At 43.2% G+C, this 15,605-nt stretch overlaps 1 protein-coding gene across 25 annotated transcripts in view; it reads left to right on the forward strand.

Moving 5' to 3' along the window:
* Grip1 (glutamate receptor interacting protein 1) overlaps nucleotides 1–15,605 on the forward strand; it is a 634,030-nt gene that overhangs the window by 435,407 nt on the left and 183,018 nt on the right. For 19 of the 25 annotated variants that reach the window (XR_380450.3, XR_380451.3, XR_003948812.1 and 16 more), the window contains exon 2: nucleotides 9,071–9,151. The exons of the other annotated variants lie outside the window; for them this stretch is intronic. Coding sequence is in view for 15 of the 19 variants with exons in the window: in NM_001277293.1 (NP_001264222.1) it covers nucleotides 9,071–9,151 (81 nt within the window). In the remaining 4 variants the exon portion in view is untranslated. The remainder of the gene's footprint in view (nucleotides 1–9,070; nucleotides 9,152–15,605) is intronic. 25 annotated transcript variants of the gene reach the window in all.

Here is a 15,605-nt window from a genome sequence, read left to right on the forward strand (position 1 = left end):
AGAGCTGATAGACTAAAGGAAGTGGGTCTCACGGGGGAGAGTCCAGCCCTTTAGAAATGTTGGTTCTTTGATGAGATAAGTCTGCAGAGGCACAACTGTGGCTCTCCTCTCCTTAGTGGAAACTACATTAAGAAGCAAGGAGTTCTCATTTGTGGCCCAAACATATTAGCGATAGAAGTGCCATAGGCTGAAAATGTGCAATTTCATGCTCATTAATTTCAGAAAGGACTTACAAATTAACCCGGCTAGAGAGATTCTTCTTCCAAAAGGTCTCTTGCAATATCAAGGAGTAGGGTTACCACAGGCCACTTCCACGCGGTCTACCAGATGTCCAGGGTTGCAACTGTCTTCTTTATTCATGAATCCCATTCTAAGATGAGGGTGTATGTTGGAGACCTTCCCACCTCTGAGATAATTGTGATGTGGCTGTGTGTGAAAGGGCAAGAGGTGGGGACAGTGTGAGGAAGTCTTTGCCCCTGGCCCCAGCAGCAGCGGGACTGAATTTCCATGTTTGTCCAATAACTCAATCCTACTTAGTCTTGGGACAGAAATGGTTATTATTATTATAATCCTTGCTGGCAATTTGATCAGAATTAAACCCCAGTCCTGTAACTCAACCCATGTAGAACTTTTGAAAAGTTTAGAGTGAATGAAGAGATAGCAGAAATCACTCAAACTCTAGAATGTTAGGCAGTCCTACCTTCATTTAAAGAACTACAATCAAGTTGATAGTCACCATCCCTGAGGCCTAACGAGGCCTATGCAGGTTACTGGTGTCAGTTTACTAACTTGTTGGTAGGTGTTCAGGTATATCATCAGATGAGGCAGGACACGTGTGACCTCTTGCTGCCTGTGAAGTCAGCAGGACTTGATGACAGACATACCAATAGGAGCAGAGCTTTTGGCATTAATGAGCTCACGAGTCACCTGGAGTTTTGGTCACACATGCAACATATTAAAATTATATATATATACATATATATATATATGTATATATTCCTAAATATAACCAGCTGAGTTTATATAATGCTACCTCTAAGCATGTTTTCAGGGCAAACCATCTGGCACAGGACAACCAATTGCTCTGCCCTTCCCTGGAGCAGACCGCCTCCCCTGGTCCTAGCTTTACCCATTTGCCTCTAGCTCTTTGTGTAGTGTTGAGGTCTTGATGGCTTTTCCCTGTTCCATTTTACCTTTGTTTTTAAGATGAAGCTGTGCTGTTTGGAGGCTGCGTTTTTGTTTTTTTGTTTTTTTTCTTTTGAATGTCTGAAAGTATAGCCCCTGATCCCATAAGACTACAAAGCACATCTGCCTCTGAGTTACACAACTCTAATGAAGGCTGCAGAGTCAGGGTGGATGTTAATGTCATGCAGATGTGAAATAAATGACAAGAGGCAGGAGGGAGAGGAGGTGGATGGAGTGAGAAAATCGTTCCTTAATAGGAGAGAGACCGTGATGGAGTAGAATATTAACCTCACCTCCTACCATCAAATTCAGCTCATCTCTGTTCCCTTCTGCTTTAAAACTAGCTGTGTTGACTGCTTAATCAGGTTAGTGAAGGAGACAAAGGAGTCATTCTTAATGGTACATCGCCAGTAGGTATCTTTGGCTGTTGTCTCCACATTGCCTAAGCAATATGGCTGAAACCTGGGTAAACTAAGAGAGCGACAGAGCATTCTGTCCATGGGAAGATGCACAGGGTAGCCTTGGCTTGTCCCAAACCAAACAGAGCTGTTTTAATTGGGAACAGTGATGAGTGAGTGTGGATGGTAGAGATACTGGGTCATCTCCTGGAGCTTGGACTTTAGCTCCTGTGAGTCCACTGTCCACATCACTTAAACAAGAAGAGAAAGACTCAAGTCACCCAGGTTTATCACCCAGATCTTGTCAAAGGTATTTTCCAGGAAATCTTGCTTAAGATTTTGAGGAGTTCATCAAACCACCATTGTAGTCAGCTGAATCGGAAGATGAGGGCACAAGAGAAAGAAACAACCATGCTATGTTCATGGGCAACAGGAGCAAGATCTACACAACCACAGCTCAAAAAAAAAAAAAAAATTTACAGTACATGTAGGCAAAAGGCTTAGTTTTCTCTTTTCAGATTGCAAGCCATGATGGTGACTCTCTCTTTTTCCGTGTCCCCCTCCACCACGTCCCTTACGCACAGGCTTGGTTTCCCTCTCTAAGGAGAATCAAGCACCACAGGAAGTAAGGAGAACTCTGCAAATGCCACTCTTCCTATGTGTCTGTTATCTCTTCTTCACTTCTAACTTTCCTTTGTACATAGTAGGCGCTAAAATTCACAAGCGTTCAGTGGGCCGATTCCTTCCTTCACAGTGGGTTTCGCTGTGTTCCTTTGTGGAAGACGGTGTTTGCTTCTGTCTCTGTAATGGCACACGTGAGCCTTGCAGCATGAGCTGCCTGCCTCCCACTGCTGGGAAATGGTCTCATGTTTAAGTGCATCAAACATCTCTTTTTCCTAATCATGAAGGTAAGGGGTCTGCAGGCTTAGCCGGTGCCTCAGTGGTACATAATTAGTTGCTAGGAATTGTTTAGCGTGGCCTGACTAGTCTCAGCCAATGGAAATGAAATGTTATTTTCTTCAACAAAACCCCGATGAGTGCCAGAGTAGCCTTGAGCCATGGTCACATCCAGTTTTGAGAAGCTCAGATCCAGGAAATGGCATTCATTTGATGCCAGGCAGTCCTTGAAGGATATGATAAGGTGAGGGACCTGAGCCCACTTATCACTGTGTGATGATCCTCCCTTCTCCAGCGTAGGCTTTGTCTGTGATGCTTTCCCCCTTAGATGCCTACTGTTTGCTTTTCAAGTTGATAAACAACAGCTTCACTTGAAATAGAGATGAGACCAGGTAAACTGTTTCCTGTGCTTTGCACGTGAGTACTCTGGCCAAATAGTGACAGGTAAGGCTTGCTGGCTAGTTTTATGTCAACCTGACACAGCTGGAGTCATCCAAGGTTGGGGGTGATCAATTAAGAAAATGCCTCCACAAGATCAGGCTGTAGGCAGACAAGCCTGTAGGGTGTTTTCTTAATTAGTCATCAACGGGGCTGGGCCAAGTTCACTGTGGGTGGGGCCATCCCTGGGCTGGTGGTCCTGAGTTCTATAAGAAAGCCAGCTGAACAAGCCAAGGGAAGCAAGCCAGTAAGCAGCCTCTCTCCATGGCCTCTGCATCAGCTCCTGCCTCTAGGTGCCTGACCTGCATGAGTTCTTGTCCTGACTTCTTTCAATAATGAATATGTATGAAGAAGCATAAGCCAAATAAACTGTTTCCTCCCCAAGTTGTTTTGATCATGGTGTTTTATCACAGCAACAGTAACCCTAAGACATGAGGGCCAGATGGTCTCCCCACCCAGTTTCGTGTTCTTCTGTTTAAGGGCATGCTTAACTAAGCCCCTCTGAACGTCTGTCACCATGTTGATTCTCTGTGTCACTGGAGGGTATATCTGTCCAGCCTCCTGGGGTGACTCTCAAAGGACCCTTGTTGTTCTTCATTATTGCCAATATTCAAACCCCTGTGACAGTGGAAGGCCATCATGTGGGACAGTGACTATGTAGCTACAGAGATGTCATGAGAGAAGGCTGGCTGTTCTGACACCCTAGGTAACGTTTATTTTCCCTTTCAGCATCTGCGCAGCGAGCAGTAACTCACTGGTTAAACATCTGTTTGGGCCCCAAGGTGACTTTTTGAAAGGATCCCTTGTGAATAGGATCTTCTGTCAGTGACAAAGTTGAGTGTGCCATGAAAGTCAGAACTATGTTATTCAAAAGAATGACGTTAAAGATGGCTTTCTGGGTGTGGTGTCGCACATCTGTGATTCCAGAACTCAGATGGTGAAGCAGGAAGATCCAGAATTCAAAGCCATCTTAATCCCATAGCAAATCAAAAGTAATGTGGGCCACTTGAGACCTCAATTGAATATGTAAACCAGTTAACAGATAAATATTGTTTGACAAATCATTCCAAAAACCTGAATAGATGTGAAAGAAAATGAATAGTTAATATCAGTTTTAGAACCAGTCACATCTCTCTAGCATGCCATGGTACTAACCATAAATGAAAAAGTAGTTTGGACTGTCACAATCGATTGTCCTCTCTTAATCACATTTGGATAATGATGTGACTTTAACTGGGATAGTCTACAAACCTAGATTTCCCTCCCCAAGAAATAGACAGAAAAACAGAGGTGGGTGGAAGTGTACTCACACATTTGTTTATGATGTCATAGTCTACCGAGAAAGTATCAATGAATGCCTATTGTAGCTGCTGTTCTAGAATTGCTATGGACTCATATGCTTGAATATTTGATCTATGTTTAATTCATTTCTATATTTGAAAGTGGTTGCCTGCCTAATACACCAAAGGGAAAGTATTCATATCTACCTTAAAAGACACCCAAGGTTCCTTTTAGGACCATACTGGGGAGCACTTCATTGTATTGGTGTTCCTCTTAGATTTTTCTGATTCACAGGTAAATCTAAGGCAGCTGTAGAGATGTGGCAGCCAGTGGGTGTGGTTCCCAGCATCTCTGTCAGGTCACTCACTCATCACTGCCTGAAATTCCAACTCCCGTAGATCCCTTTTGTGGCCTCTATGAACACACAGACATTCATGGCACGCATGCGCGCGCGCACACACACACACACACACCCACACACACACAAATAAATTTTAAGTGTAAAGTAGAGTCTATGCTACTCTATCATGGTTCTATCATGCCATTTTTAAATATTCACTTTATGCACACAGATGAAGATGAGGAGGAGGGAATAGCATGTGCACACGCTTCACAGTGGACAAGGATGACACACTTTCCAGGCTTCCCCATGGGAGGGACCCACACCATCATTGTCTGTTGGAGGGACCCACACCATCATTGTCTGTTGGAGGGACACACACCATCATTGTCTGTTGGAGGGACCCACACCATCATTGTCTGTTGGAGGGACCCACACCATCATTGTCTGTTGGAGGGACACACACCATCATTGTCTGTTGGAGGGACCCACACCATCATTGTCTGTTGGAGGGACACACACCATCATTGTCTGTTGGAGGGACCCACACCATCATTGTCTGTTGGAGGGACACACACCATCATTGTCTGTTGGAGGGACCCACACCATCATTGTCTGTTGGAGGGACACACACCATCATTGTCTGTTGGAGGGACCCACACCATCATTGTCTGTTGGAGGGACCCACACCATCATTGTCTGTTGGAGGGACCCACACCATCATTGTCTGTTGGAGGGACCCACACCATCATTGTCTGTTGGAGGGACACACACCATCATTGTCTGTTGGAGGGACCCACACCATCATTGTCTGTTGGAGGGACACACACCATCATTGTCTGTTGGAGGGACCCACACCATCATTGTCTGTTGGAGGGACACACACCATCATTGTCTGTTGGAGGGACCCACACCATCATTGTCTGTTGGAGGGACACACACCATCATTGTCTGTTGGAGGGACCCACACCATCATTGTCTGTTGGAGGGACCCACACCATCATTGTCTGTTGGAGGGACCCACACCATCATTGTCTGTTGGAGGGACCCACACCATCATTGTCTGTTGGAGGGACACACACCATCATTGTCTGTTGGAGGAACCCACACCATCATTGTCTGTTGGAGGGACACACACCATCATTGTCTGTTGGAGGGACACACACCATCATTGTCTGTTGGAGGGACACACACCATCATTGTCTGTTGGAGGGACACACACCATCATTGTCTGTTGGAGGGACACACACCATCATTGTCTGTTGGAGGGACACACACCATCATTGTCTGTTGGAGGGACCCACACCATCATTGTCTGTTGGAGGGACACACACCATCATTGTCTGTTGGAGGGACACACACCATCATTGTCTGTTGGAGGGACACACACCATCATTGTCTGTTGGAGGGACCCACACCATCATTGTCTGTTGGAGGGACCCACACCATCATTGTCTGTTGGAGGGACCCACACCATCATTGTCTGTTGGAGGGACACACACCATCATTGTCTGTTGGAGGGACACACACCATCATTGTCTGTTGGAGGGACCCACACCATCATTGTCTGTTGGAGGGACACACACCATCATTGTCTGTTGGAGGGACACACACCATCATTGTCTGTTGGAGGGACCCACACCATCATTGTCTGTTGGAGGGACACACACCATCATTGTCTGTTGGAGGGACACACACCATCATTGTCTGTTGGAGGGACACACACCATCATTGTCTGTTGGAGGGACACACACCATCATTGTCTGTTGGAGGGACACACACCATCATTGTCTGTTGGAGGGACCCACACCATCATTGTCTGTTGGAGGGACCCACACCATCAATGTCTGGTTTTTTTTTTTTTTTTTTTTTTGAAAAAAGAAATAGATCAAAACCAAATCTGAACTGTCTTTCTTGCCTTTCAGTGTCCTAGGGCAGAGCCTCGACTCTCGTCCTGTGGCTTTTCTCACTTTTCATTTACCGAGTTGGAGTTGAGCTGAGTTTCACTCAACCACCTAGAGAGAGCGGAAGTCCACTCTGTGCGGAAGAGCTGAAGGCCCACGGTGCCTCTGGCACATTTTAGGTGAAGGGGTAACTGCTCAGGTAGTTTCCTAGCAACTGCAGCAAGCTCTGCCAGGCATCTCTGCTGTTGAGTCTTCCATGATGCTCATGACAAGTGTTGCCAGCCTCGTTCTCATCATGCATTGCATCTCTGGTGACCTATTCTTAGATAATATAGAATTTCCCCCTTATGACTATTCGACATAACACAGCTTTTATGTTCTGGATAAATATTTCCATTCTCTTGTGCCTGGGAGAGGCATGCTTGATTCTGGGAGGGATGGTGTGGGTTGGGAATGGTTCTGCATATGCTGGTTAGGTGGCCAACTACCATACAGTTCCAACATTTGTACTAGAGGATCTCGGCCCTAAATCGAGGAAATAGTTTTCAAATATAAATGAGAAAACAATGTAGCAGGGTTGACTACTTCTATAATGCAAACTAAGTGAATTTCTTTTTTTAAAAAAATGGTCTCTTTAAAGTAGAGCAGGAAGAGGAGATGATAACCCAAGAGTCTCCTGGGAAAATCTCTATTGCCCTTTTAGAAACTCCAACACCACATTCCTCTTACTGACATTGAAAACTGAAGACTAGAATCGCAGCTCTTGACTTGGAGTGTGATGGGCACCACTTGGCTCAGCGCTCTGTCGTTGTAACTGAACAGTTGCCACATTGTGGCTAAAGGGAAGGAGATACAGTATGGAAACAATCTTACAAAGAATCTCAGACTTTTGCAAGGAACCAGCCTGTTTGAATGACAGTTGTGTGAAGCAGGGTGTCTGGTTATTAAACTAACAATATGGGACACTCACTAGCCTCTTCAATGGGAGTGGACAGTGGGACGAGTGGCCACTTTTGTGACGAAATGCTTAGATCTGTTTTGTGATATTTAATAGTTTTCCGCCCCGTGTTTGCACTGAGAACACTTCAGGTCCTAAGATGCTGCTTCTGAAGTGGCCCGGATGATGTTGTTGATTCTTTCGGTACTCTAAACCTGCTAGCTTTGTTATGGTTGGAAAAAAAATTGAAGTGTTGTGTGATCAATGGCAGATGAGCATGAAACAACGTGCCTGCCATTTTTTAAGTTAATTGCCATCGCCGCCGTGTTAATCTTTCCTTTTGTCGTTGCTTATAAAGACATTGCTCGGGTTTTATGACGAAATCATGAATCATTTCCAGGAAATGCACGTCCCAGAGAAGAAATGAGCACTATGCCATGGAAACACACACCACTTAGTTGGGAGAATTAATGTGCGCAGCCCCTCCGATGATAAACCTTGCTGCTGAATTAAATGCTTGTTATATTTAATAGTTTGCCATGTGTGATATGATTCCTTTTAATCCTTTAATGATTTCCAGTTAAAACAATGACAGTGATAACAAACATGTCCCAGCATGGGAAGATGTGTCATTGTGTCACCCAGCTTGACAGAATGCGCTGGGTAATTATTTTACATGATTTTTTTTTCTCAAGCTATATCAATCTTGTTCTTAAGACCCTGAAGGTTTTACTCCTGCTGTCTCCTTTACTATTCACAGGGATGCTTCGGTCCAAAACTAAGCATCGAGCATCGTTCCTTACTCTCCTAACACTAGCATGAGCCCTCCTGTGTCATCACTCATGATCCTAACTCAGAAGCAATCAGAAACAAATCACTTGACTTATAATTTAGTGGACTGTCTCCTCTACCATCTTGGCACCTCGTGTCTCAGACACTCAACCTTTTCCCTCACATCCACATGAACTCACATGAAGCTTTGAACCCTCCATCTTCTTGGTCGCTCTTTATGTCACTCTGCAGCTTGTTTGAAACCCACTCTTAAAAAGAATGGAACAGCTCATTGCAATACATATCTCCTTTTGCCAAAACCATCTTTCCTCCCCATTTCTTTGCCTCTCCGATCTTACCTTTGGAATGACCCCACCCCTCTGCTTTGCCCTGGATGCCTGCTTGTGTTCCTGAAAAGAGCCTACTAACTGTTATCTTCATCCTCCTGCAGTACTAACGCTCTTTCATCTGCTTCTCTGAAATACTGCATTTTCTCTCCTTTGTTCTTCCCCCTGATTATTCTTAGTGTCCACTGGGCCATTTTGTTCAGTCTTTATCTTCCTGTTACATACATCCACTGTTTATCGGTGGATCTAGATGACAGGCAATGGATTGATGTGCCTACTGGCAGGCAGTCTTCCTGCCATTTAAAAAAAAAATGTCTCCATGTACATTTTAGCTCTCGATCCTTACAACTCTGAGGGGTACCTGAGAATGGTGTCCCTCATTCTCAAGAAAGAGCTGACATTCAGAGCATCCGCACTCATCCTAAAGCTCTCCCAAATGGAGGACTCGGGTCATCAACTCTTCTCCTCCCCTTATGACCTCTCTCTGGAAGAAGGATTGCAAACCATTACAGGTCTTCGCCAGGCTAGAAACTGGATGGAAATTAACCACACCCTTCATTGTGCCTTTGCAGATGAGAGTCCCTACACTAAATCTGCCAGCCAGACAAAGCCGCCCGATGGAGCATTGGCTGTGAGGAGACAGAGCATCCCAGGTTAGACCAGACTGTTGGATATTTCAGCTGTTTTACTTATTTTTGAATCCTGTTATTTTGGTGGTCCTAAATGATTCCAGCCTGGTTACCCGTGTTATTCATAGAGCACGGACTAAACTCTATGCAACTGATACAGCCAATAATCAAAAACTAGGTCAGGCAACCTTGCCGACCTACGAGGATTCATCTTGCAACCTGCCGCCGCTGCAGAGCCCTTTGCAAAATGATTAGAATTGATATCCACTGTCGTTTACTTGTCTTGCGTCTGGTTTCATCAAGATGACGTTCATGGACACCTCCATTTCTTTACTGAAGTGCCTGTCAGAACAAAACTGTATGCTGATGGTGCGTGTTGGGGCAGGGTGGAGGGGAACTCTTCCTGTCTTCTCATCTCTTCCAACTGCGTTTTGCTTCTTTCTGTTGGATGGCTCTTCCAAACCTCTGGGGCTTGGTTTCCTTGGAAAGATGTGATTTGTGTTCTTGTAAGACAATGAAGGATGTTTTTCTATACAAGCCAATTGTGAAAAATAGATTAACAATTCCCTATCTCAAAACCAGTATTTTGAAGCTTCTGTGTTTGAGACATGAAAGCGTAAAAACATGTACACTGTCAAATTAAAGAGGGAAGGAAATCCAAAATACAATCTCAACTTGATAATTAGAAAACTGTTTATGAAAGCACCTGTACTTAAGAGCTGGGGGAAAGGCATTCACAGGCTTTAAAGATTCATTTAAACCCTATTTATATATTTCATTAAACTAAGCTAAGCTGTAGGACTTTAGAATAGAGTAATTGCAGTTCTTAGGCAGTGACAGAGTGGTGTTTCCTATTACGCTGAAGAGGTTGGCCAATCTGTGGGTGAAAGGAGGGTTGTTGCATTTGAATAAGAACAAGATGAGGCTAGTTTGTGGGAGACTTTGCTCTTGGTTCCTATTTGCTCTTCTAAGAGCCACCTGTAAATGTGCTTAGTCTTGCTTGAAGCTTTAGGGTCTATTAAGAGAGTTCACAGCTTAGAAGGAGACACACATACATTGTATCTCCTTATTTTGCTACACTAATGGTTCTGAAGTCATTTCAATGTGCAATTGGTTGGCATCACCCAGTGTCAAGATTGCTGTTCCATTCCATGAACATGAAACATCCTTCTTAGTGTTGGTCACATTTGGAAGAACTGGAGCAGCCATGTCTGAGCTGTGTTCACAGCCGTAAGAAAGTACCGTATTTGAAGGTCCGTGACGTCAGCTCTGTATCACCCTCTCCTTGACTTCTGTATCTTTGTTGGTAACTGGCATTCCTCAGCTAGAATGAGAGAAGAGACTTCCCACTGCCCTTGCCCACTAGGGAAGGACACTGTAGCTTCATGTTCGATAAGAATGTGAGATGTTTGACCTTCTGTACCTGGATTCCCTCTCCTGGGCTTGAACCCAATGGAACCAAGTGCCCAAGACGGGGACCTCGGAAGCCACAAGTCAAAATATAACTATCTTCTCTCATGTAGTTATTGCAGGCATGTGGTCACAGTACCAAAGGCTGTTGTCCATGATGTCCTTCTATGGATTTTCTAATGTTGCATACTAAATTGTAACTCACTTGAAGAGACAGACCTTTTCTTTAAGTCACCGAACCGTGTTTCTACATTACTCATTGGGTTGGTAAATTGATAAATCATAACTTTTATTTCCTATCACACAAGTGATTCTTCATTACAGAACGTTTGTTCTCCAAGGTGTGTGTGATTTAAAAGTCACTGGAATTACAAATTTCTTATAGGCTTTATTGTTGTTTCTATGGAATTTGACCATGAAGAAACCCTCTTTTTGCTCATCCCTCATAGACAAAGGGCCAGAGGGAACATGTCTTCAAAATCTTCTCCATTCTTCAAACAATCCAAGAGAAGAAAGATAGAGCAGCCAGCGGACTGAGAATCTAAATTACCACAAGACAGACTCTTACTTATGGACTGGATTCGTATTTTAGATAACTTTCAAACAATGTTTAGTCATCCCTTACTGCTTGCTTACACATAAAATACCTTTTTCCTAAACTCCTCCAGGGCTGACTTAAGCACTCTTAGAACTCTAAGATTGCTTTGCTCTCTCACCTTAAATTACCTGTAAGCCCTTGCTTGGGAATACGAAGGGCATAGCCCCAGAACCTTAGCAAGAAGTCATTTACATGAAAGAGGCGTAACCTAGCATCAAGAAATCTTGACGATTCTCCTGTCATGTCCATCTTTGCTATTGAACAGTCCTGGAGAGAAAACAGACAGGGGAAGAGACCTGGTAAAGACGTGTTTGCGATTCACAGAAGGTTCCATTGAAAACCCCAGAGTGGTCCATAGACTAAGCTGGATTCAATTTTGCAGCTTTCCCACTCTCTCCTCCTGTGTTCCCCTTCCAATCCCACTTCCCTCGGGGTATTATCGTCGCCCTCTGAGCAGGACAGGGATCTTTAGTGAGCAGTACCTCCATAAGAAGACAGTCTTAGCTTGTCAACAACCTTCTGGTCTTTGTGGAGAGATGCCTCCCAAGGCAGGTGCTGTCCCAGAGCCATTTAACCTCACTGGCTCCTTCAGAGTAGGCATGTCCTGGTGTCAGCCTACAAGGAAAGGTATATTCATAGGCCCAGTGACCCAGTAGTGACCACTGAATTTAACCATTCCTATTAGTGTTTTCTTTGATTTGGTAGAATGAGAGGATAAGGTCAGAAAGAACATCTTAAGATTGTCTGCAGGTGTTTTATGGCAATTAAAGCCTCGTGTCTCTAGCTGCATATGTGTCAGAAGATGGCCTAGTCGGCCATCAGTGGAAAGAGAGGCCCATAGGTCTTGCAAACTTTATATGCCTCAGTACAGGGGAACGCCAGGGCCAAGAAGTGGGAATGGGTGGGTAGGGGAGTTGGTGGGGGGAGGGTATAGGGGACTTTTTGGATAGCATTGGAAATGTAAATGAAGAAAATACCTAATGAAAATAATAATAATAATAATAATAATAATAATAATAATAAAAAAGAAAGTTATCTAAAATACAAATCCAGCAGGTAAGATTCTGTCTTGTGGGCTGCACTAGGCTGATGGCCTAGTAGATAGCACTGCTCTGTACCAAAAGGATTACTTTGAATGTTAACAGAAATATAATTTATAATTTACTTCAAAACCCAATATCTCCACATAAACTCAAAATTAGTATAGTAATTACTCTACCATCACAAGTCATATGGATCTTTCATTGAAGCCTTTCATCTCCCTTCTTTGGCTCCCCATAAAGAAGGCGGCGTATCGAGAAGCTCTCAGGAGCAAAATGCCTTTGCTTTGGATGAAAGGAATTGCGTTGTTAATATTATTTGTGTACTTCTCATTTTAATAGTGCCTATTATGGCATAAAATATAAAAGCAAAAGTGGTTTTTTTTAGACTTTCAGAAGTTTTTGTAGATTTTCAGTGAAGGTAATAAAAGATGAGATGTCTGGTCCTGGGACACTGAAGGGATACATTCAAAGATAACCTTCTAAAAAAAAAAATAGTAATAAATAAGGAAGTAAAGTTTGAATCTTATTTCAAAGATAAAATGGGTTCCAGGTTCAAAGGTATTTTGAGCTAACAGATACCGTAAATGAGACTTTATAAGAAAGCTTTTGATTTGAGGCCCTTAAGTTGACAGACTACTGGTGAAGTGGAATTGGGATAACTAAAGATTGTGCAAAATTACTAGTGAAAATCTGTTCATACTTTGAATTTGACAAGTTTTGAAATAGTTTATGGTTTTCCCTAAAGACAATATTTTTTAATCATATCTGTCTATTGTGTGTAAAGGAAAGAGATGGGACATTGTATTAGACCCCACATCCTGCAGTTATTGTATTGATTTGGCTTGCCTCCCTTCCACACAGGGAATCTTGCCTTGTTCACCATAAAGAACCCTGTTCTGCTGACAGATGTGGAAAGCTACAAAATAGCATCTCTTCCAGCTTTCAGAAACTTTGGGGAACTCAGGAAAATTGTCTTAAATCTACACCTAGATTTAGGTCACAGAAAGTTGTAGAGGGTGATTTTTTTCATTTGTGGACTATTAGAAAAGATATTAATTGATATGTTCATAAATGATTGCATGTCAATCTTTCTTTGTTGTCCCATCTAGAGGGTTTGGGCTAGACATGTAAATATGAGACTGAGAGCCTAAAATTTGTCCCCATCCAACAAGATGTACTCAGTGGAGCTGTTAGGGTACATCCAGGAAGGGTCTACATCTCAATTCCCAGATCTGGGAGGAAAAACTGTCATGTCTTTGACATCATGGAGAACTGGCAACCTTCAGTCACAGAAAGAGGACAAGTTTGAAGGTCTTTATTAAAGTCTCTATTTATCATTTTCCATATCATTGTTGTTCATACAGTTTGATGCTTCATTGACCTAAATTTCCATTATTCCAGCAGATATCTAGTGTGACTTTGGCGCTGGATTTAATAGCTGTATCAGTTTTCAGGCACATGAAGGCCTTTTGCTCAACCTGATTTGACTTCACCTCTTTAGTTCTATCAATGAACCTCTCCAAAAGAATGAATGATTCTCACCAGATGGGAAATGAGTAGTCTGCTGAATCCTCCAAGTGTAAAATGTCACACAAGGGCTGGGGCTGCAGATACTGTCCTTTGTCACTGAATTTGGACAGTTCAATCAGTGAGACTGTCACCAGTATCAGGAGATGCCACTGTACAAATATTTTTACTACACAGTCAGGCAGCGGGGCAAATGAGGGGCAGGGACCACCACACCCAAGCCCTTTCCTGTTGGCATCCAGAAAGCCCCCAACAGTCATGTCTCCAAACATTGCAATCAGAAGGTATTTACAAAGCTAACCAAAATACCTCAATAACTTTTAAATAAAGTTCAAGATGAGAGTCAGGAGGGTTGCCAATAATGCCATTCTCATGTGTGCCCTTAGAGATTCTCTCTCTTTTCCCCCCATAATACTTACTACTGTCTGAAACTTATAAATGCATTACTGTTTTCTTTCTTGGTCCCTCACTACAGTGTAAGTGACATAAAGACACGTTTTATTTTTTGTTTTGTCTCTCTAGCAGGCAGAAGAGTACATTGCAGACACTAGGTGTTTATAGAACATCTTAATGAGCAAAGACTCTGAGCCAGCTGACTCTCTGCCAAGACTGCGTCCTATGAGCAGTTCACCTCCTACCCAAGTGTGCAAGACCCTCTATTGTCACAACTGGCTCCGCAGAGTCTGTGGCAGATATTCACACTGGTCTTGAGTCTGTACCAAATATAACATTTCTAAGGAAACCACACTGTCCAAAACTAATGGCCGAAACATAGATCAACTAGAAGCTGAAGACTTCTAAATGTCAGAGCCCTCTCTCTCCCTTGGCTCGTTTGTTTCTCTTCAGGCAGAATATCCCTGTGCAGACACCCTACATCAGAAGAAACAGTTTAAATACTGTTTCACCATAAAGTAGACAAGAATAAGCATGAATCATTTCACTGTTACCCTGTAGAAAAGGGCTAACGTGTGAGTAAAAGCATTCTAGACTTCATAAATAGAATCGTTACTGATTATGGCCAGTACATATTAAGGATTTTTCTCCAGAGAGCTGATCCAGTTTTCTGCATGTGACTGGATTGCAGAGTTCTCTAGTAGCACTGAGTCAAACGAGCAGTTTGATTTGTGTGTTCAGTGCTGAAGCCTTCATTCGCAATGCACAGTTGCCATTCTGTTGTATTTGAAGGTCTCTCATGCCTACCAGTAAATAAACATGGCTGAACGTCAACAAAGAGGTGCATGTATAGCAAGCGGTTTCCCAGGAATACTTCTTCCTGCATGCAATATTAAGGGAAAGATTATTTGTAGCAACTTCCTGCTTTGCTTCAGTGTTTCCTGAAAAGCCACAGAGTGGGAGGAGTTGGTTTTTAGGCAATGGCAAGCTCTGGTTATGTTCAGGGACTCAACAGGATTGGGCCTCACCACAACTAGCACAGGCCACAGTGTCTGAAAAACACCATGCGAGAGCTCCGGGCTATGTGCCTAAGCGCTACAGGGAAGTCTTTTCCCTCCATAGCTTTTGCACGGAGGGAAAATCAATATCCCTCTTCATCAAGTTAGAGAGACCTCCAATTCAGCGTTGAAAATGAAGTGACTTTAGAGACTTAGGTGAGGTAAAAGCTGAGTTTCTTGAGCCACATGTGGGAAGACTGAAGAAGGATTTTGTGTGATTTACTAGAGACGTGAGCCCTGGGGTCTGTGGATACATCACACTTATCTATAAACCTTAAATGATGGAACAGCTTCCAGATTTCTGGCTCTCTTGTTTTGTTCTAGGCTCCATTCATATTATAATTGCTATGATTTTTAAGTGAAATCGAATTGATTCTGCTCTTTGTTTCTTCTTATGCTTTGATATCTGAGATTTATATACCAATTTAAAATAAACTTTCAAGCAAGAA

This window comes from Mus musculus, chromosome 10 (genome assembly GCF_000001635.26).
Source record: "Mus musculus strain C57BL/6J chromosome 10, GRCm38.p6 C57BL/6J".
Classification (NCBI taxonomy): Eukaryota; Metazoa; Chordata; class Mammalia; order Rodentia; family Muridae; genus Mus; species Mus musculus.